Source organism: Anomaloglossus baeobatrachus, chromosome 6 (genome assembly GCF_048569485.1).
Source record: "Anomaloglossus baeobatrachus isolate aAnoBae1 chromosome 6, aAnoBae1.hap1, whole genome shotgun sequence".
NCBI classification, from domain to species: Eukaryota; Metazoa; Chordata; class Amphibia; order Anura; family Aromobatidae; genus Anomaloglossus; species Anomaloglossus baeobatrachus.
The window spans coordinates 152,087,030-152,108,709 of record NC_134358.1 but is presented as its reverse complement, the minus strand read 5'-3'; the positions used below and the strand labels follow the sequence as shown (position 1 = coordinate 152,108,709).

At 48.3% G+C, this 21,680-nt stretch overlaps 1 protein-coding gene across 2 annotated transcripts in view; it reads right to left on the bottom strand.

The window, feature by feature from the left end:
• Positions 1-229: 229 nt before the first annotated feature.
• The window catches only part of TRAPPC8 (trafficking protein particle complex subunit 8), a 170,714-nt gene continuing 149,263 nt past the window's right edge, over positions 230-21,680 (bottom strand). For both annotated transcript variants that reach the window (XM_075353322.1, XM_075353323.1), the window contains 7 exons: positions 20,734-20,805; positions 20,019-20,077; positions 19,685-19,852; positions 17,893-17,994; positions 3,813-3,958; positions 2,006-2,095; positions 230-1,232 (listed from right to left, as the gene is read on the bottom strand). In XM_075353322.1, the coding sequence (XP_075209437.1) occupies positions 998-1,232; positions 2,006-2,095; positions 3,813-3,958; positions 17,893-17,994; positions 19,685-19,852; positions 20,019-20,077; positions 20,734-20,805 (872 nt within the window). In that variant the 3' untranslated portion in view covers positions 230-997. The remainder of the gene's footprint in view (positions 1,233-2,005; positions 2,096-3,812; positions 3,959-17,892; positions 17,995-19,684; positions 19,853-20,018; positions 20,078-20,733; positions 20,806-21,680) is intronic.

Here is a 21,680-nt window from a genome sequence, read left to right as displayed (position 1 = left end):
TTTCAAGTGATGTAACATTCGTTACCATAGAAACAAAAAAAGATCACAAAGCCAAAGACTAAGCAGCCCTAGTATGTTTGGATTTCTCCAGTCTTCGATAAAAGCTGTATTTCAATTTGTCCAAATCTGTTTATTTTAACCAAATGTCATACTTATGGTTAGCTTTACAGTAAATCAGAGAATTAATCATCTCTAGAAAGAAATACACCATAAAAAAAGCGAAAATATGTGAAAATAAAAATAATTTGTTTACTCTTGTACTTGTTAAAACTTTTAATGTAGTATGTACATTATTTTATACTGTTAACAGAATTAAGCAACAAGTAGTATATATTATGGCCCTCTGAATAGCCCATTATATATGCAAGGAAAGTCTTTAAAGCAGCAAATATGGCATATGTTTTATTCTATGTACAATACATTTGTTATAAATATAATACATCATCCTCTATTCAAAAGCATACGTTTCATCATATGGAGGCGATTTTAATTGGTAAAGTTACACAATAGAGTGAAACGCTTGACTTGAAGGTTATGGTTGTGTAAAATAGTGCAGTCTGTACTGAGATGAATCAAGTTGTTACAGATTTGGAGCAAAATTGTCATTAGCATTTTGCTTTTGTCTACATCGAATCGTATAACACCCTCAAACATATCTAGCTACATTCTGGGAAAATAACAGCCATGAAGACCAAAAGTGCAAAATTGACAGCAACACCTCACATGAATGGGCCTATAGACAATAGTTATTTTTCGGAAACACTTTTAAACTGACAATGAGAAAATATTTTTACCCCCTGGTAAAATTAAATGAGGTTTATATACAGAGCAGGTAGGTGAATCCGTCAGTTCCAAATGTCTTGCATAAGGGAATATTAAAAGTCAATCGTCTACGTGTTTCCTACTGGAATCTCACAGCGTTATAGGAGGGTGTTTTACACTCCAGACATCTGGGAACGTGGGGTCTTCATGGTTATTTCACCCGTTGGTGTAGAAGTCACACGTTATTAATGACGATCAATGCCGGCATGGAGCTCTGCTGATTGGTTTCGAATAGTGTGACTTGGTTGGCCAGCTTAGCAAACACTCTTGGAGTCCCGAGATTATAGATTCCGGTGTGGACAAAACAAGCGTTTAGTTTCAGGCTAAATACTTCATGGCTTTTCATCTGGAGTTTGTACTGAGTTTGTCCCAGCCAGGTAAAAGAACCGTGGATTTCTAAAGCTTCAGGACTGCAAAGGTGAAAGAAAAAGAAATTATGTGACTTCCCAGAGGCATTGTAAAGTCCTCTGCTATAGAACAGAAGCTGTAACTCTCAGGGGGTTGTCCAATACTTGATAATACGTTCTTAAAATCTGAAGTGTCCCAGATAAAATAGCAAAAAAAACATTCACCTCCTGGACCGGTGGCATTCCAGTGATGTTGGCATTGTGCCTCATGGTGATGACATGACCTGGTTAACGTTAGTTGCAACTGATCAGTAGCCACTGATTAGCTGCAGTGTTCACAGCCGGCAGACAGTGCTGAAATCACTGGAATGATGCTGGGCATGGGAGGGATTTGTTTTTGTTATTATATCTGGGGCACTTTAATATTGATCAGTAGTGGACAACCCCTCTAAGAGTCTTGAGTCTCAAAAAATCAAGTAAATATGACAGCTGTAATAACATATTGATTGGTTTGGTGTCCTCATATGTTATTAACTAATATTTTAGAACGATCTATTTTTGGTGAAGCTGCTCTTTGTAACTTACAGTAATAGAGAACTCCTTATAAAGTGTCAGCACCTTATGTCCACATTTACGTACATACACATGAAGGGGGGCTTCTTAGAAAGGTCTTGGGAAATCATGCCTAACGTGGAGCCTAATGTGGAGTCTGACGCACTAGTATCAATAAATAGCCACGCGCTGTGAATAATGCAAAGTGTTAGCGCTTGATGTGGCCCTATGCAAAATATAAAAAACAGTGTAGTAGGCGAGATCAGTACATTATACATACGTACCCTGTTGTCTTATGTCTTAGGTCAATTATTACTTCAACGTCAGCCTGAGAACTATTGGAGAGCACAAGAGTAACAGGAACTATACAAAGGCTGCAAGAGAAAAGAAGGAAAATTATTTATAGCGTGGACCTGTGTGATATGGATGATGGCATGACACAGTAAAAGTATACCATTGCCGTGGGACTTCTTTATTGTATGTCATTACCATGTTCACAAGGGTTCAATGGGGGGAATGATAAGAATGATGGGTTAAGGGGTCGCTGCTTTCCTTTGCTTTATCTTGCCATGTTATGGTTATTGATTTTAAAAATTGGTATGGAATTTGGGATGATCAAACATGACAATGTAATGTTGAATTTACAATGCTGAATTCGCTTATGCCAATGTTATGTTATTGAAAAATTTGAATAAAAATATAGTTAAAAAAAAAAAAAAAAAGTATACCATTGCCAGGAAACTAGGCTGATTATTAAAAATAAATAAAAAATTGTATAATCATTTTTCTTTGTACATAAGTTTAGGCAGGTGTGGGTAAAAGTGCTGCAAAATAAAAATGCTTTTAAAAATAGAAGTGTTAATACTTTATCATCTAACAAAATGAACAAAAGAGAAGTCCAAATCAGAACAATATTTGGTGTGACTGCCTTTCCTTACAGCATCAATTCTTCTAGGGGCACTAGTAGAGTCAGAGTCTTTGGTAGGTTTCTCACAAATCTGACTCTAAACCCACAAGCAGTTGAAATCACCTATACTTACCGTCGATGCCGCCTCTCTTTCAGCGGTGTCTGAACTCTAACTCAGGTGTCACGTGAAGTCCTCTCTTTTCCCCAGCATGTATCTTTATTTTTCATGTCGTGATTTACGTATATATATTCAAGATTGTTTATTTTGTACGTTATGATTAATTCAACCTAGTGTCATATCTTTTTGTTGGTATCTGCTTTGCAATCTGCCTGGGAGAGACCTTGCTGATGTAGAATGGCTTCCTTGTGTCTGGTTTTTGTGCTCAGTCTTGCTGTGGTTTATGACCTTTGACAAGAAGCGGTCTTGCACAACCGCATCTTTGCGGCAGATTTTGGCTGTTCCTCACCCAGCATTAAGCCTCTTACACAGCTCTTTCTCCTTTTGACTGATAGGGGTTGTCCACCACACAGAAAAACTCTTCTCAATTTGAGCGTTTGTCCCGTTAAAATAAATTTCACTTCTACTTACCTCTGGTGCCGACGCGGTTCCAGCGGTGTCGGCACTCTCTCTCGGGCCTCACGTGAAGTTGGTATGACATGAGCCCCACACCCAATGAGCACCAGCTTCCCTCTCCCCAAGTTTGCAAGTATCAAACATGAGTAGGAAGTGAAAGAAGCCACAGCTCTGACCTCCTCTTGATGTTTAATTAGGCAAAAGGCGGGGGAGGGGAGTCGGTGCTTATTGGGCTTAATAATATTATTATTATTATTATTATTATTATTAATAATAATATTGCTTGGGGCTCACGTCAGAATAACTTCATGTGAGGCCCGAGAGTGAGTGCCGACACCTCGAACAGCGCCGCCACCAGAGGTAAGTGATTTTATTTTAAAGTTCTAATACTTTTATGTTGTCCCAACACTAAAATTGAGAAGAGTTTTTCCATGTGGTGGACAACCTCTATCAGTCAAAGAAAGAAACAGCTGTGTATGAGGCTTAATGCTGGGTAAGGAACAGCCAAACTAAGGTTGTGTAAGACCGCTTCATGTCACAGGCCACACACCAGTGTGTGGCCAAAATGAGGAAAGGTTTGAATGATTAATTCTCTAGTCAGTCATGTTACCTCTTCTGATGGAACGGATGATTGAACGATTCTGGGTAGTGAAGGCTTGTTTTTATCAGATTGGAGAGTTGTTCTGTTGATGGTCTCACAGTTACAGTGGTATGTTCTTGTCTGCTGAATCTTAGTAGAGCCATATCTGGCGGCTCCTATTTAGATAAATGAGGAAAAAAAATGGATTGTAAATGGAAAATACTGAAATTTAACAATGTTCAAGATGTTTACCGATCTATTACTAGACATACAAGAAAATAAAGGCTTATTCTAGGCCCCTAAATAACACCTTGGAAAAAAGAATGACTCCAGAGGATAGAAAGGAGTATGGATGTATACAGTAACAACGTCTATAGGAAAAATGTGGCTATAAATGCTACAACAACTGCACAATACATGGAAGAATACAATCATACACCTAGATAACATACAGTCTCATAACGTAAAAGATGGGCAAAAAGAAGGGCATTTTGTTTACTTACCGTAAATTCCTTTTCTTCTAGCTCCTATTGGGAGACCCAGACAATCGGGTGTATAGCTTCTGCCTCCGGAGGCCACACAAAGTATTACAATTAAAAGTGTAAACCCCTCCCCTCTGCCTATACACCCCCCCGTGCATCACAGGCTCCTCAGTTTTGGTGCAAAAGCAGGAAGGAGGAAACTTATAAATTGGTCTAAGGTAAATTCAATCCGAAGGATGTTCGGAGAACTGAAAACCATGAACCAAGAACAATTCAACATGAACAACATGTGTACACAAAAGAACAACAGCCCGAAGGGAACAGGGGCGGGTGCTGGGTCTCCCAATAGGAGCTAGAAGAAAAGGAATTTACGGTAAGTAAACAAAATTCCCTTCTTCTTTGTTGCTCCATTGGGAGACCCAGACAATTGGGACGTCCAAAAGCAGTCCCTGGGTGGGTAAAAGAATACCTCGGTAAAAGAGCCGTAAAACGGCCCCTTCCTACAGGTGGGCAACCGCCGCCTGAAGGACTCGCCTACCTAGGCTGGCATCTGCCGAAGCGTAGGTATGCACCTGATAGTGTTTCGTGAAAGTGTGCAGACTTGACCAGGTAGCCGCCTGACACACCTGCTGAGCCGTAGCCTGGTGCCGCAATGCCCAGGACGCACCCACGGCTCTGGTAGAATGGGCTTTCAGCCCTGAAGGAACCGGAAGCCCAGAAGAACGGTAGGCTTCAAGAATCGGTTCCTTGATCCACCGCGCCAAGGTTGACTTGGAAGCCTGCGACCCTTTACGCTGGCCAGCGACAAGGACAAAAGAGCGCATCCGAGCGGCGCAGGGGCGCCGTACGAGAAATGTAGAGCCTGAGTGCTCTCACAAGATCTAACAAGTGCAAATCCTTTTCACATTGGTGAACTGGATGAGGGCAAAAAGAAGGTAAGGAGATATCCTGATTGAGATGGAAAGGGGATACCACCTTAGGGAGAAATTCCGGAACCGGACGCAGAACCACCTTATCCTGGTGAAACACCAGGAAGGGGGCTTTGCATGACAGTGCAGCTAGCTCAGACACTCTCCGAAGTGATGTGACTGCCACTAGGAAGACCACCTTCTGCGAAAGGCGTGAAAGAGAAACATCCCTCATTGGCTCGAAAGGTGGCTTCTGAAGAGCCGTTAGCACCCTGTTCAGATCCCAGGGTTCTAGCGGACGCTTGTAAGGAGGGACTATGTGGCAAACCCCCTGCAGGAACGTGCGTACCTGCGGAAGCCTGGCTAGACGCTTTTGAAAAAATACGGAGAGCGCCGAGACTTGTCCCTTAAGAGAGCCGAGAGACAAACCCTTTTCCATTCCGGATTGAAGGAAGGACAGAAAAGTGGGCAGGGCAAATGGCCAGGGAGTAAAACCCTGATCAGAGCACCAGGATAAGAAGATCCTCCACGTCCTGTGGTAGATCTTGGCGGATGTTGGTTTCCTGGCCTGTCTCATAGTGGCAATGACCTCTTGAGATAGCCCTGAAGACGCTAGGATCCAGGACTCAATGGCCACACAGTCAGGTTGAGGGCCACAGAATTCAGATGGAAAAATGGCCCTTGAGACAGCAAGTCTGGTCGGTCTGGTAGTGCCCACGGTTGACCCACCGTGAGGTGCCACAGATCCGGGTACCACGACCTCCTCGGCCAGTCTGGGGCGATGAGGATGGCGTGGCGGCAGTCGGACCTGATCTTGCGTAACACTCTGGGCAGCAGTGCCAGAGGAGGAAATACATAAGGCAGTCGAAACTGCGACCAATCCTGAACTAATGCGTCTGCCGCCAGAGCTCTGTGATCTTGAGACCGTGCCATGAATGCCGGGACCTTGTTGTTGTGCCGGGACGCCATTAGGTCGACGTCCGGCGTTCCCCAGCGGCAACAGATCTCTTGACACACGTCCGGGTGAAGAGACCATTCCCCTGCGTCCATGCCCTGGCGACTGAGAAAGTCTGCTTCCCAGTTTTCTACGCCCGGGATGTGAACTGCGGAGATGGTGGAGGCTGTGGCTTCCACCCACAGCAGAATCCGCCGAACTTCTTGGAAGGCTTGACGACTGCGTGTGCCGCCTTGGTGGTTGATGTATGCCACCGCCGTGGCGTTGTCCGACTGAATTCGGATCTGCCTGCCTTCCAGCCACGGCTGGAACGCCTTTAGGGCTAGATACACTGCCCTTCTCTCCAGAACATTGATCTGAAGGGAGGACTCTGGCTGAGTCCAGGTACCCTGAGCCCTGTGGTGGAGGAAGACCGCTCCCCACCCTGACAGACTCGCGTCAGTCGTGACCACAGCCCAGGATGGGGGCAGGAAGGATTTCCCCTTCGACAGAGAAGTGGGAAGAAGCCACCACTGAAGGGAGGCCTTGGCTGCCCGAGAAAGGGAGACGTTCCTGTCGAGGGACGTCGATCTCCTGTCCCATTTGCGGAGAATGTCCCATTGAAGTGGACGCAGATGAAACTGCGCAAATGGAACTGCCTCCATTGCTGCCACCATCTTCCCTAGGAAGTGCATGAGGCGCCTCAAGGGGTGCGACTGGGCTCGAAGGAGAGATTGCACCCCTGTCTGTAGTGAACGCTGTTTGTCCAGCGGAAGTTTCACTATCGCTGAGAGAGTATGAAACTCCATCCCGAGATATGTCAGCGATTGGGTCGGTGTCAATTTTGACTTTGGGAAATTGATGATCCACCCGAATCTCTGGAGAGTCTCCAGAGTAATGCTCAGGCTGTGTTGGCATGCCACCCGAGAGGGGGCCTTGACTAGAAGATCGTCTAAGTAAGGGATCACCGAGTGTCCCTGAGAGTGTAGGACTGCTACCACTGTTGCCATGACCTTGGTGAAGACCCGTGGGGCTGTCGCCTGGCCGAAAGGCAGTGCCACGAACTGAAGGTGTTCGTCCCCAATGGCGAAACGCAGGAAGCGCTGATGCTCTGGTGCAATCGGCACGTGGAGATAAGCATCCCTGATGTCGATTGATGCTAGGAAGTCTCCTTGGGACATCGAGGCGATGACGGAGCGGAGAGATTCCATCCGGAACCGCCTGGTTTTCACGTGTCTGTTGAGCAGTTTGAGGTCCAGAACGGGACGGAAAGATCCGTCCTTTTTTTGGCACCACAAACAAGTTGGAGTTAAAACCGTGACCCCATTCCTGAAGGGGAACAGGGATCACCACTCCTTCTGCCTTCAGAGTGCTCACCGCCTGAAGAAGAGCATCGGCTCGCTCGGGGGGCGGAGATGTTCTGAAGAAACGAGTCGGAGGACGAGAGCTGAGCTCTATCCTGTAACCGTGAGACAGAATGTCTCTCACCCATCGGTCTTGTACATGTGGCAACCAGGCGTCGCAAAAGCGGGAGAGCCTGCCACCGACCGAGGATGCGGTTTGGGGAGGCCGAAAGTCATGAGGAGGCCGCTTTGGGAGCGGTTCCTCCGGCAGTCTTTTTAGGACGTGACTTAGACCGCCATGAATCAGAGTTCCTCTGGCCCTTCTGTGGCCTGTTGGACGAGGAGAATTGAGACCTGGCTGAGGGCCGAAAGGACCGAAACCTCGATTGTATCTTCCGTTGTTGAGGTCTGTTTGGTTTGGACTGGGGTAAGGACGAGTCCTTTCCCTTGGATTGTTTAATTATTTCATCCAATTGCTCGCCAAACAGGCGGTCGCCAGAAAATGGCAAACCGGTTAAGAACTTCTTGGAAGCAGAGTCTGCCTTCCATTCACGTAGCCACATGGCCCTGCGGACTGCCACTGAATTGGCGGATGCTACCGCCGTACGGCTCGCAGAGTCCAGGACAGCATTCATGGCGTAGGACGCAAAAGCCGACGCCTGAGAGGTTAAAGACACAACCTGCAGAGTAGAGGCACGTGTGACTGCATTAATCTCAGCCTGACAGGCTGATATAGCTTGGAGTGCCCATACGGCTGCGAATGCCGGAGCAAAAGACGCGCCTATAGCTTCATAGATGGATTTCATCAGGAGCTCTATCTGCCTGTCAGTGGCATCCTTGAGCGATGAACCATCTGCCACTGCAACTATGGATCTAGCCGCCAGTCTAGAGACTGGAGGATCCACCTTGGGACACAGAGCCCAACCCTTAACTACGTCAGGGGGGAAGGGGTAACGTGTGTCATTAAGGCGCCTAGTAAAGCGCTTATCCGGAAAAGCTCGGTGTTTCTGGACTGTATCTCTGAAGTTGGAGTGATCAAGAAACGCACTCCGCGTACGTTTGGGAAACCTAAATTGGAATTTCTCCTGCTGAGAAGCTGACTCCTCAATCGGAGGAGTTGGAGGAGAAAGTTCTAACACCTGATTGATGGACGCTATAAGGTCGTTTACTATGGCGTCCCCTTCAGGTGTATCAAGGTTGAGAGCGGCGTCAGGATCAGAGCTCTGATCTGCCACCTCCTCTTCATCCTCCAGAGAGTCCTCATGCTGAGACCCTGAGCAGTGTGATGAAGTCGAGGGAATCTCCCAGCGAGCCCGCTTAGCCGGTCTGGGACTGCGGTCCGTGTCGCAGTCCTCACCGTGGGACCTATGAGTCGCCCCAGGAGCACTTTGCTGCGCCGACCGAGGGGGGTCTGAGGGCAATGATTCAACAGTGCCCGGGGCCTGTGTTACCGGTCTGGACTGCAAAGCTTCTAGTATCTTAGCAGACCATCTATCCATAGACTGAGCCATGGATTGAGAAATTGACTCAGAAAGTTTGTCAGCCAACACTGCAAACTCTGTCCCTGTCACCTGGACAGTGGCAGCAGGTGGTTCCACCTGGGCCGAGGGTCCCACCAGTGGCTGAGGCTCCGGCTGAGTGAGTGTCACAGGGGCCGAGCATTGCACACAATGAGGGTAGGTGGAACCTGCAGGTAGCATAGCCGCACAAGAGGTACAGGTTGCAAAATAAGCCTGTGCCTTGGTACCCTTGCTTTTTGCGGACGACATGCTGTTGTCTCCTCTTAGAGCAATCAGTGAGGGTATATAGCCAAAAGCAAATAGTGCGGCCGTACAGAGTAAATGTATACAATATAAGCATATAAATATACACTTCGGCACCCAGGGGGGCCAGCACCTAGTAACAGGTGCGGCTTACCGACCGCTCTCAGCGGTTGTGTGACCACCAGATTCCCTGCCTGGGCCTCCCAGAGCTATGGAGCTCGGCTGTTGTGTCCCCTCTGAAGTTCTCCAGCGTCAGAAGTGCTGATAGGAATGGCTGCCAGCGTTCTGAGAGGAGGAGGGAGCCGTGGGCGTGCCTCAGAAAGTGCGGGAATCTGGTGCCCCGCAGTGTTCAGTGAGGGGGGAGGAGGATACCTCTGTATGCTCCAGCCCTCACCGCTGACATGCAGTCTAGCATCCCGCCCTCACCCCTGACTGGCAGGCCCGGGGGCGGGAGTTTGCGGTACTAGGCCGCAAAAGCCGGGGACTAAATTTATCAGCGCGGCCCGCAAACAAGCGCGGTCGGCGCGGTAGTCCCGGCGACGCAAAACACCCGGCAGGTGCTGCAGCGTCCGTTACACAGGCGCTCTATGCGCCGTCCCCAAGGGGACACAGAGTACCTCAGAGGAGCAGGGCCTGTCCCTGACGATACCCGGTCTCCTGTCCAGCAGATTCCCCCAGGGGCTGCGGAGGGAGCACGGTCCCAGGGCATGGTGACCGGTTAGGATCCCACTTCACCCAGAGCCCCTAAGGGATGGGGAAGGAAAACAGCATGTGGCTCCAGCCTTTGTACCCGCAATGGGTACCTCAACCTTAACAGCACCGCCGACCAGAGTGGGGTGAGAAGGGAGCATGCCGGGGGCCCTGTTATGGGCCCTCTTTTCTTCCATCCGATAAAGTCAGCAGCTGCTGCTGACTAAAAAGTGGAGCTTGCGTGCATGTGTGCCTCCTTCAACACAAAGCATAAAAACTGAGGAGCCCGTGATGCACGGGGGGGTGTATAGGCAGAGGGGAGGGGTTTACACTTTTAAGTGTAATACTTTGTGTGGCCTCCGGAGGCAGGAGCTATACACCCGATTGTCTGGGTCTCCCAATGGAGCGACAAAGAAAAAGGGAATTTTGTTTACTTACCGTAAATTCCTTTTCTTCTAGCTCCTATTGGGAGACCCAGCACCCGCCCCTGTGCCCTTTGGGCTAGTTGTTATTTTGTGTACACATGTTGTTCATGTTGAATTGTTCTTTTGGTTAATGGTCTTCAGCTCTCCGAACATCCTTCGGATTGAATTTACCCTAGACCAATTTATAAGTTTTCTCCTTCCTGCTTTTGCACCAAAACTGAGGAGCCCGTGGTCCACGGGAGGGTGTATAGGCAGAGGGGAGGGGTTACACTTTTTAAAGTGTAATACTTTGTGTGGCCTCCAGAGGCAGAAGCTATACACCCAATTGTCTGGGTTTCCCAATAGGAGCTAGAAGAAAAGGAATTTACGGTAAGTAAACAAAATTCCCTTTTCTTTGTCGCTCCATTGGGAGACCCAGACAATTGGGACGTCCAAGAGCAGTCCGTGGGTGGGTAAAAGAATACCTCAATAAAAAGAGCCGAAAACGGCCCCCTCTTACTGGTGGGCAACCGCCGCCTGAAGGACTCGCCTACCTAGACTGGCGTCTGCCGAAGCATAGGTATGCACTTGATAGTGTTTCGTGAAAGTGTGCAGACTAGACCACGTAGCTGCCTGACACACCTGCTGAGCCGTAGCCCGGTGCCGCAATGCCCAGGACGCACCTACGGCTCTGGTAGAATGGGCTTTCAGCCCTGAAGGGAGCGGAAGCCCGGAAGAACGGTAGGCCTCGAGAATCGGTTCCTTGATCCACCAAGCCAAGGTTGACTTGGAGGCCTGAGAGCCCTTACGCTGGCCAGCGACAAGGACAACGAGCGCATCTGAACGGCGCAGGGGCGCCGTGCGAGACACGTAGAACCGGAGTGCTCTCACTAGATCCAAAAGAGTGCAAATCCTTTTCACACTGGTGAATTGGATTAGGGCAAAATGAAGGTAAGGAGATATCCTGATTGAGATGAAAAGGGGATACCACCTTAGGGAGAAATTCCGGGACAGGACGCAGAACCACCTTATCCTGGTGAAAAACCAGGAAGGGGGCTTTGCATGACAGCGCTGCAAGCTCAGACACTCTCCGAAGTGATGTGACTGCCACTAGGAAGGCCACCTTCGGCGAAAGACGTGAGAGAGAGACATCCCGCAGCGGTTCGAAAGGTGGTTTTTGAAGAGCCGTCAGGACCCTGTTAAGATCCCAGGGTTCCAACGGACGTTTGTAAGGTGGGACCATGTGGCAGACCCCCTGCAGGAACGTGCGGACCTGCGGAAGCCTGGCTAGACGCTTTTGAAAAAACACGGAGAGCGCCGATACTTGGCCCTTGAGAGAGCAGAGGGACAAACCCTTGTCCATTCCAGATTGTAGGAATGAAAGAAAAGTGGGTAAGGCAAACGGCCATGGAGGGAAACCGTTATCAGCGCACCAGGAAAGGAAGATTTGCCAAGACCTGTAATATATCTTGGCGGACGTTGGCTTCCTGGCTTGTCTCATGGTGGCAATGACATCCTGAGATAACCCTGAAGACGCTAGGAGCCAGGACTCAATGGCCACACAGTCAGGTTCAGGGCCACAGAATTCAGATGGAAAAACGGGCCTTGTGACAGCAAGTCTGGGCGGTCTGGAAGTGCCCACGGTTGACCCACCATGAGATGCCACAGATCCGGATACCACGACCGCCTCGGCCAGTCTGGAGCGACGAGAATGGCGCGACGGCAGTCGGACCTGATCTTGCGTAGTACTCTGGGCAGCATAGCCAGGGGGGAAACACATAAGGCAGTCGAAACTGCGACCAATCCTGGACTAACGCATCCGCCGCCAGAGCTCTGTGATCCTGAGACCGTGCCATGAAGGCCGGGACCTTGTTGTTGTGCCGTGACGCCATGAGATCGACGTCCGGCGTTCCCCAGCGGCGACAGATCTCTCGAAACACGTCTGGGTGCAGAGACCATTCCCCCGCGTCCATGCCCTGACGACTGAGAAAATCTGCTTCCCAGTTTTCTACGCCCGGGATGTGAACTGCGGAGATGGTGGAGCCTGTGGCTTCCACCCACTGCAGAATCCGCCGGACTTCCTGCAAGGCTTGACGACTGCGAGTGCCGCCTTGGTGGTTGATGTAGGCGACGGCAGTGGCGTTGTCCGACTGGATACGGATCTGCCTGCCCTCCAGCCACCAATGGAAAGCCAATAGGGCTAGATATATTGCCCTTATCTCCAGGATATTGATCTGAAGGGACGATTCTATCGGAGTCCAGGTTCCTTGAGCCCTGTGGTGGAGAAAAACCGCTCCCCAACCTAACAGGCTCGCGTCCGTGGTGACCACAGCCCAGGTTGGGGGTAGGAAGGATTTTCCCCGAGACAGATGTGGGTAGGAGCCACCACTGAAGTGATGTTTTGGTTGCAAGGGAAAGAGAGATGTTCTTGTCGAGGGAAGCCGCACTCTTGTCCAATTTGCGAAGAATGTCCCATTGGAGTGGCCGTAGATGGAATTGCGCGAACGGCACTGCCTCCATAGCTGCCACCATCTTCCCCAGGAAGTGCATGAGGCGCCTTAAGGGGTGTGACTGACTCCGAAGAAGTGATTGCACCCCTGCCTGCAGAGAAAGCTGTTTGTCCCGCGGTAGCTTGACTAACGCTGGCTGGGTATGAAACTCCATCCCGAGGTAAGTCAGAGATTGGGTCGGTGTCAACTTGGATTTCGGGAAATTGATGATCCACCCGAACTGCTGGAGGGTCGCCAGAGCGACGGTAAGGCTTCGTTGACACGCTACCCGAGAAGGGGCCCTGACTAGGAGATAGTCTAAGTAGGGGATCACCGAGTGGCCCTGAGAGTGCAGGACCACCACGACGGATGCCATGACTTTGTTGAAAACCCGTGGGGCTGTCGCCAGGCCGAAGGGTAATGCCACGAACTGGAGGTGTTTGTCTCCGATGGCGAAACGCAGGAAACGTTGATGTTCGGGTGCGATCGGCACATGGAGATAAGCATCCTTGATGTCGATCGATGCTAGGAAGTCTCCTTGTGACATCGAGGCGATGACAGAGCGGAGAGATTCCATCCGAAACCGTCTGGTTCTCACATGTCTGTTGAGTAGCTTGAGGTCCAGAACGGGACGGAATGACCCGTCCTTTTTTGGCACCACGAACAAGTTGGAGTAAAATCCGCGACCACGTTCCTGAAGGGGAACGGGAATCACAACTCCTTCGCTCTTTAGAGCGTCCAGTGCCTGAAAAAGTGCGTCGGCCTGTGCGGGAGGCGGAGAGGTTCTGAAGAAACGAGCCGCAGGACGAGAGCTGAACTCTATCCTGTAACCATGAGACAGAATGTCTCTCACCCATCGGTCTTGAACATGTGGCCACCAGGCGTCGCCAAAGCGGGAGAGCCTGCCACCGACCGAGGATGCGGCTAGGGGAGGCCGAGAGTCATGAGGAGGCCGTCTTGGAGGCAGTGCCTCCTGCGAACTTTTGGGGGCGTGACTTGGACCGCCACGCATAGGAGTTCCTCTGGCCTTTCTCCGGCCTGTTGGACGAAGAGGATTGGGGCTTGGCGGAGGGACGAAAGGACCGAAACCTCGATTGGATTTTCCTCTGCTGAGGTCTCTTAGGTTTGGACTGGGGTAAGGAGGAGTCCTTTCCCTTGGATTCCTTAATAATCTCATCCAATCGTTCGCCAAATAAACGGTCGCCAGAAAAGGGCAGACCAGTTAAGAACCTTTTGGAAGCAGAGTCTGCTTTCCATTCGCGCAGCCACATGGCCCTGCGGACTGCCACGGAGTTAGCAGATGCTACAGGCGTACGGCTAGTGGAGTCCAGGACGGCGTTCATGGCGTAGGACGAAAAGGCTGATGCCTGAGAGGTCAAAGACGAAACATGTGGAGCAGAATTCCGTGTGACAGCATTAATCTCAGTCAGACAAGCCGAGATTGCTTGGAGAGCCCACACAGCTGCAAAGGCCGGGGCGAAAGACGCATCCGTGGCCTCGTAGATGGACTTCACCAAGATCATTTACTAAGGCGTCCCCCTCAGGTGTATCAAGGTTAAGGGCGAAGTCAGGGTCAGAGCCCTGAGCTCCCACGTCCGCCTCGTCTTCCTGAGAGTCCTCAGGCTGGGATCCCGAGCAGTAAGAGGAAGTCGGGGAAGAGTCCCAGCGAGACCGCTTAGCCGGTCTGGGACTGGGGTCCGGGCAGGAGTCCTCCGCCTGAGACCTAGGGGCTAACCTGGGAGCGCGCTGCGGCGCGGACAGAGAGGGGCCTGGAGGAGACAAGCTAACAGGGGCCGGGGCCTGTGAAAGGTCCGGTCTGGACTGCAATGCCTCAAGGAGCTTAGAAGACCATTTGTCCATAGACTGTGCAATGGATTGAGAAAGTGACAGGGAGATTCTCAGCGAAAGAGGCCAACACCGGTGACTCTGTCCCTGCAGCCTGCTCAGGGGGGGTCTACATGAGCCGAGGGGCCCACCGGTGCCCGAGGCTCCGGCTGAGCAAGCGAGGCAGGAGTCGAGCATTGCTCACAGTGAGGGTAGGTGGATCCCGCAGGCAACATAGCCCCACAAGAGGTACAGGCCGCGAAAAAAACCTGTGCCTTAGTAGCTTTGCTGCTTGTGGACGACATGCTGTTGTCTCCTAGGAGAGTGACCACTGAGGGTATATGGGAAAAGGGTATACAGCCTGACCGAACAGATATAGATATAGATAGATAGATATTATAATAATATTATAATAATATATCTATATATATCTATATATATCTATATATATCTATATCTATATCTATATATATCTATATATATCTATATATATCTATATATATCTATATATATCTATATATATATATATATATATATATATATATATATATATATATATATATATATATATATATATATATATATATATATATATATATATATATATATACATACATATATATATATATATATATCTATCTATCTATTCCGGCACCCTAGGGGGACCAGCACCGGGTGACCGGTGTGGCTTACCGACCGCTGACAAGCGGAGTGTGTCCTCCAGATTCCCTGTCGTGGATCCCCCGGAGCTGCAGTGCTGTGTTCAGTGAGAAGCATCCACCGGCAGAATGCCAGAAAATGGCCGCCGAAGCTCTCAGGGGAGGAGTGGGGCCGAGGGCGGCGCCAGCAAAGAGCGGGAATCTGGGGTCCCCACAGTGGTCAGTGAGGGGGGAGGGAGACATGCAGGATGCTCCAGCCCTCACATCCGACGTCATGTCGGTAATCCCGCCCTTACCCCTGACAGGCAGGCCCGGGGACGGGATTTTCGCGACTAGGCCGCGGCGAAGACGGGGACTAAATTTGAGGCCGCGCCCGACAAGCAGGCACGGTCGGCGCGGAAGTCCACTGGGCTCCACAGTTTTACAACTACCGCGGCTCCCGGGAAGAAGGTGCGTTCCCTGTACAGTCCCCCATGGGGACACAGAGTACCTTTAAGTTGCAGGGCCCGGTCCCTGGGGTTGAAGAGGCTCCGGTCCGACAGGTTCCACCAGGGGCTGCGGATGGAGCACGGTCCCAGCAAATGGATGACCGCTCAGGATCCCACTTCTCCCAGAGCCGCATAAGGGATGGTGAAGGAGACGGCATGTGGCTCCAGCCTCCGTACCCGCAATGGGTACCTCAACCTTAACAACACCGCCGACATAGTGGGGTGAGAAGGGAACATGCCGGGGGCCCCGTCGGGGTCCTCTTTTCTTCCATCCGACATAACTAAGTATGAGAATGCATGAGTGGATGTGTGCCTCCTTCCACACAAAGCATAAAACCGAGGAGCCCGTGGTCCACGGGAGGGTGTATAGGCAGAGGGGAGGGGTTACACTTTTTAAAGTGTAATACTTTGTGTGGCCTCCAGAGGCAGAAGCTATACACCCAATTGTCTGGGTCTCCCAATGGAGCGACAAAGAAAACACTAATTAGCGGGTGTTAAAGAATTAATCTGGTCTACAAGATCAGATTGTTATTGTTTGAATTTGCTACACCTAACAGAGAACAACATTTAAATACATATGAAGGCCATTTTCAGTGTAATGTGCCTTTAAATATAAAATAATATATTAAGTACTGGTACATTGCAAGATGTGGCTCCTGATGCACATGGCATGACTCTGCATGTTCCACATTACATAAGCTGTTATTAAAAAGTCCCTAGATGGTGTAAGAACAAGATAAAGACCATCTTGGATTATGCAGAGTGCCAAGAACATTATCTTGATATCCATTTGAATCAGGTGGTCTCTGATTTATGTAATATTCCAAATGAACCAATTAGTATAAATGATAAACAAGGGTGTAACCAATCCTTATGCAATAGTGTTAGGATTAACCAATCTATGATATAAGTCAATGTAGACTATGTTAAAGCTTTTCAATAAATAACCCCCTAGGCATTTACCCAGATGGGGAACTACATGATTGATGTTGCTGGCTGGCTTCCTCCCGTCGACGAATCATTCATTGGGCTTGGCTGATTGCCATAACAATTTTTGGTGAAGAATTGAGGCCTCAAAGCATCGCTCGCCCCCCCCCCCTCCCCCTCCCCTCGGGAACAGAACCGGATGCAGGAAAAACCGCGGTAAGTAACCCTTTGTGTTACTGACTGCCTCCTGTGCTGTCCTTGTGGTTTGGGGTTTGCCGTGTAGGCATCGTGCTGCCTAGTACCCAATGAGTGTTGCTTTATATGTACTATTGCCTGAAGGAGTATGAGTCTGAGTGTGTGTAATAAGCCTCTTACGGGGGAGGCTGAGAGAAGTGGCCCTGTGAAGGGTCCAACCGTCAGAAAGATAGGGCCCCTGAGATTCCGCGAGCTGACCCATGTGAGGCGCCTCTGGCCAGGGACTGTTACATGTTTGTTTGTCAGTACAATAGGGACACCCGCTGAGATTGATATGTATAGCAGTTTAAACTGAGGGTCTGAAAATCTAACATTCATGTGCAAAGACCTACCCGGACCATGTGTAAAGGATTTGATTGACCAGGTCTGTTGCTCTTTGAGCTTGATAGACTAACTCAGAGGAGACTGAGGTGAGTATGAGATCTAGATACGCATCACTGTAGGCAGGGAACGGTCATATGCCATTTGAGGGTTCCGTTCAGAAGGGACGGAGCTGCTGGGTACGAGCCAGGGACTTTGTGGTTTCTGAGTGTGTGCAACCTGCCTCGAACAGTGAGACACCGGTGTGTATGAATGAACTGTCAGATTGGTACTGGTATGTTGTGTGATTTTACTTACTGATACTGACTGACTGTCCAAGCCTCATGTCTGACAGTTGCCAAATTTTTAACTTTGAAAGGACTGAAAGCTACTAACTTTTCGAGCCAGACACACACTCGACAAAGATTGGGAGTTCAACATGCCCCATGTTTAATTTCTGTAGGAGATACATTACGGTCTCAGTAGGTCTAACAGCGGTTTATTGCTTATCCGTCAGTTATCTCATATGTAGGGATAGATAACAGCAATATCAACTATGCATCAGGCGGAGTGATGGGCTGTATATGTCAATATAGCAGAGAATACTGCTCAGAAAACATTACTGTAGTCAGACAGTGGATCACCTGCTTCTGTGGAAAAGACAAGGCCTCGGTCCCAATTGTGTTCAGCATCACGTGATGCTGGCCTTCTAAAATTAGTTGCTTGTTATCTTCTATTACATATGCCTGAAATGAGAACCATTGAGACATCACTTTATAGCATTGAGGACCATCACAGGCATTACTTATGAAGAACTGGGGGTAAAATTAAAAATTCTATTCCAAGTTGTCAAAAATCATTCACCTACTTAAATAGCACCAACCACCAGGATTTTCCTATATAAACTAAATCCAGTGCTATACTGGTGCTATCATGCTAATTCTATACATACCTTTAGTGGTGAGATAGGATGTATACTTTCTGAAATACAGGCAAGTACAGTTTGTGAAATGCATTGTGCAACGGAATATCTAATAGGTGGATTGGGTTTTGATAGTTATTCTAGCCCCTGTCTGCCCACCTGTCCTTCTACCCACAGGGTGAGGAAGGGCAGGGTGAGGAAGGGCAGGCATCAGACAGGGGCAGGAATAACTGGCAAAACCAGCCCACCTATTAGATATTCTGCATCACCTATCAATAAAGTAACAGCGCATTTCACAAACTTTAGTTGTGAGATTGGCTGTATAGTTTCTGAAATACAGGCAAGTAAAGGTATGTAGAGAATCAATATGATAGCGCCAGTATAGCACTGGCTTTATTTTATATAGAAAATCCAGGTGGTTGGTCCACTTTAAAAGATTAACTTTATTTCAGTGTGGTGTTAACAATATGGCAGTTTTACTCCTGCAGCTTACCCTAAAATTATCCAATTTCGGACAAGGCATGTCACTAACATATGCCATCATATTATAGTCAGTGCTGGGGCTCAACCTTTGGGACCAACCACGGCAATTAAAATAGAGGCGGCTCACCGCTAATTTATCACAACGTCTTCACAGATGTGGCTGCTCACACTGCAGGGAATGGCAACAGAATCCCAAGGGAGAAGTCAGACCCCACCAATCATAAAATGAAGACCTAGCCTAGGGATAAGCCGGTGTGATTCCAGCCTGAAAGTTATGTGGAGTTATGCTATCACACTCGTTGCTTCTACTCAAGAACAAAGAAGCGTAGGTCTGAACAGGAGAGCCATAGCAAACTACAAGTATTATTGTAAAGTGTTACTTAGGCTCAGATCGCACCAGGTTTGTGACATCAATTCTTTATCGCCATTTTTAAAATCAGACTAAGGACCAGTTTGTGCCGCTCGGGTGAAGGGCAAGCATTCCCTTCAAACATATTAGGGAGTAAGTCACCTTTCCCTTGAGAAGAGCACCTCTCTCTCTTTTCATTTTATAAAGAAAAAAGAAGGAAAAAAAAATAAAAAAATAAAAGATCTCATGAACTATCGTATTTTTTGTTTTATAAGACAACCCAAATTTAGAGATAAAAAAGGTTTTTAAAAAAAATGAAGAGGTTTGTCTTATACTCTGGTGTTGTCTTACCGGAGGGGGGGGGTCGGCAGCGGTGGTGGAGCGGGGTCACAGGAGGCAGAGGCTGTACTGGCAGCGGATCAATGCTGGCGGCGGCGGGTCAGTGGTGGCAGGCACCCGGCTGCCCGCACAGAGAGCCCCAAAGACAGCCCCATGCCAATTCCCCACCTCATGGTAAGCTATATTCTGATTTTAAGTTGCACCCCTCATTTTCCTCCCAAATTTTTGATGCGTCTTATAATCCGAAAAATACGGTATTTATTTCTGGCCTTTAATAGACTGGGCTAACCATATAATCCAAGCTCACACCATTTTATATACTGGGGCGGGTCCCAGGACTCACCTTCCATAATACAATTATATTAAGGTTTACTTCACTGCACTTCTGTATTAACCGAAACGCCTCATCAGGGGGTGATTTTGTTGATCCGTTTGTATGAAGCAGCGTTTTTTTCTTTAATAAGCAATTTCGGAAAAAAAAATCTGCACAGGGAGTGGTCGAGCTTACTATCTGCAAAACAAAAACACATCCTAATGGTCTGGTGCAAGTATGCGGATGGAGCAAATGCCGATTCAACGTTAAAGCCACAATGAACGGAGTTGTCCATTGTGGGCCTAGTTACTGTAACCCCCAATGATTAAGCCCCCTTCCAGGCTATGTATACAGATAGGCATACCTGTTCTCCTCCAAAAACAATGTCACCAAAGGTGTATTTGTCAGAAGACTGTTCAGCACCTACAAATATAGACATATGTTCAGAGCAAAAAGATAAGGCGTTAAATAATGTAGATGGCATTAATCAGTTATACTAATTATATAGTGGCTTATCCAGCAGTGGGAAAAATCTAAAGATCTGCTGGAAATAAAAAAAATAAATAAAAATGAAGGCGTCTTCTGGTCTCCAGTCAGTCACCATTATAAGCTTTCACCTGTACACAACCAAAGGTGTGATAAGTCCGCAGTTCTCCATAACCCAGAAGATTGCAATACTATATTAATTAAAGGGGTAGACCAAGATTTTAAGGACTTCAGATGGGTAATTAATATAAACGTCAGATGAGTGGGTTCTGACCCTCGGCACTGCCATCAATCAGCTGTGGCCAAGATCTGCAGTCAGTAGACCATTGCTGAAAACCTCCATGACCGTGTACAGAGCTGTCCTGCTCCAGCTCCATACATGGTGCTTCCGGTGCAGTATGACCTGTCCAGGACAACCCCAGGGTGATGTGGGGTTTACATAGGGCCTCGGCTTCGGACAGGCATGAACATCATGGCTGGGACAGAATTCTAACCAAAGCGAAGGTTGTTTTCATGTACATTGCTGTTGAACATTTCATAATATTAAAGGCTTCTAAAAAGCGGGTGCATAATGTAAGTAGATATTACCTTACCTATAGAGGACTGTTTGCACCGGACCACTTTGAAGCACATTTTGGCCCTCTCTCTTCCGGTCAGTTTAGTATCTGTTACAGAACAAGAAAAATAAAAATCGCTTTTATATTTTTCCATCTTTAGTAAGGTCTCCGCTGAGCTCTCAGGGTCAATACAATCTGACATATATTACTTCCAGCTCAGAGGCAGAAGTCTGAGGCTTAGGCGGACAATGCTGAGGATGTACAGCAGATTCACACGAGGATTAGCCTCCTGCAATCAGCCAACTTGCCATCACTACCAAGCGAAAATTAACATACTGGCCAGTTTATTCTGCAGTTATAAAGCTACAGGATGTGGATTGTTAATGCAGATTTTGTAGGCAATTAGCATGCCTAATTTCAACGTGTGAACAAGCCCTTACAGAGCAGTAAGACCGTTACATCGGGTTACTTTACAGCATCTGGTGTAAGGACTATATACGCACCGAATCAAAAATCACCACAACGCACTTTGTGCTGATTGCTTGTGTCAGAAGCAATACTGGGAAATACTGGATCAAGTAAAGCAAATTACAACAGTACACACTGCAGCTCAGCTCCTCCTGAACGTAATAGAAGCTTAGCGACAGTACCCGAGATTAGCCACTATACAGTGTGCGTAGACAAGCTGTACCAGATCCTTAAAGGGAATCTATTCACCAGGTTTTTGCCATTTCATCTGAGATCAGCATGATGTAGGGCTAGAGATCCTGATTCCAGAGATGTGTCAGGTACTGGGCTGCTTAGTGTAGTTTTGATAAAACTGCTGTTTAATCAGCAGTAGATTTTAATTAGAGGACTACTTTGCCTGCGATTAGGTAGTCAAGTATATTCATGATCTCTGTATAACCCCACCACCACCACTGATTGGTGGCTGTGTACACTGTATATGGGCAGAAAGCTGCCAATCAGTGATGTGGGCAGGG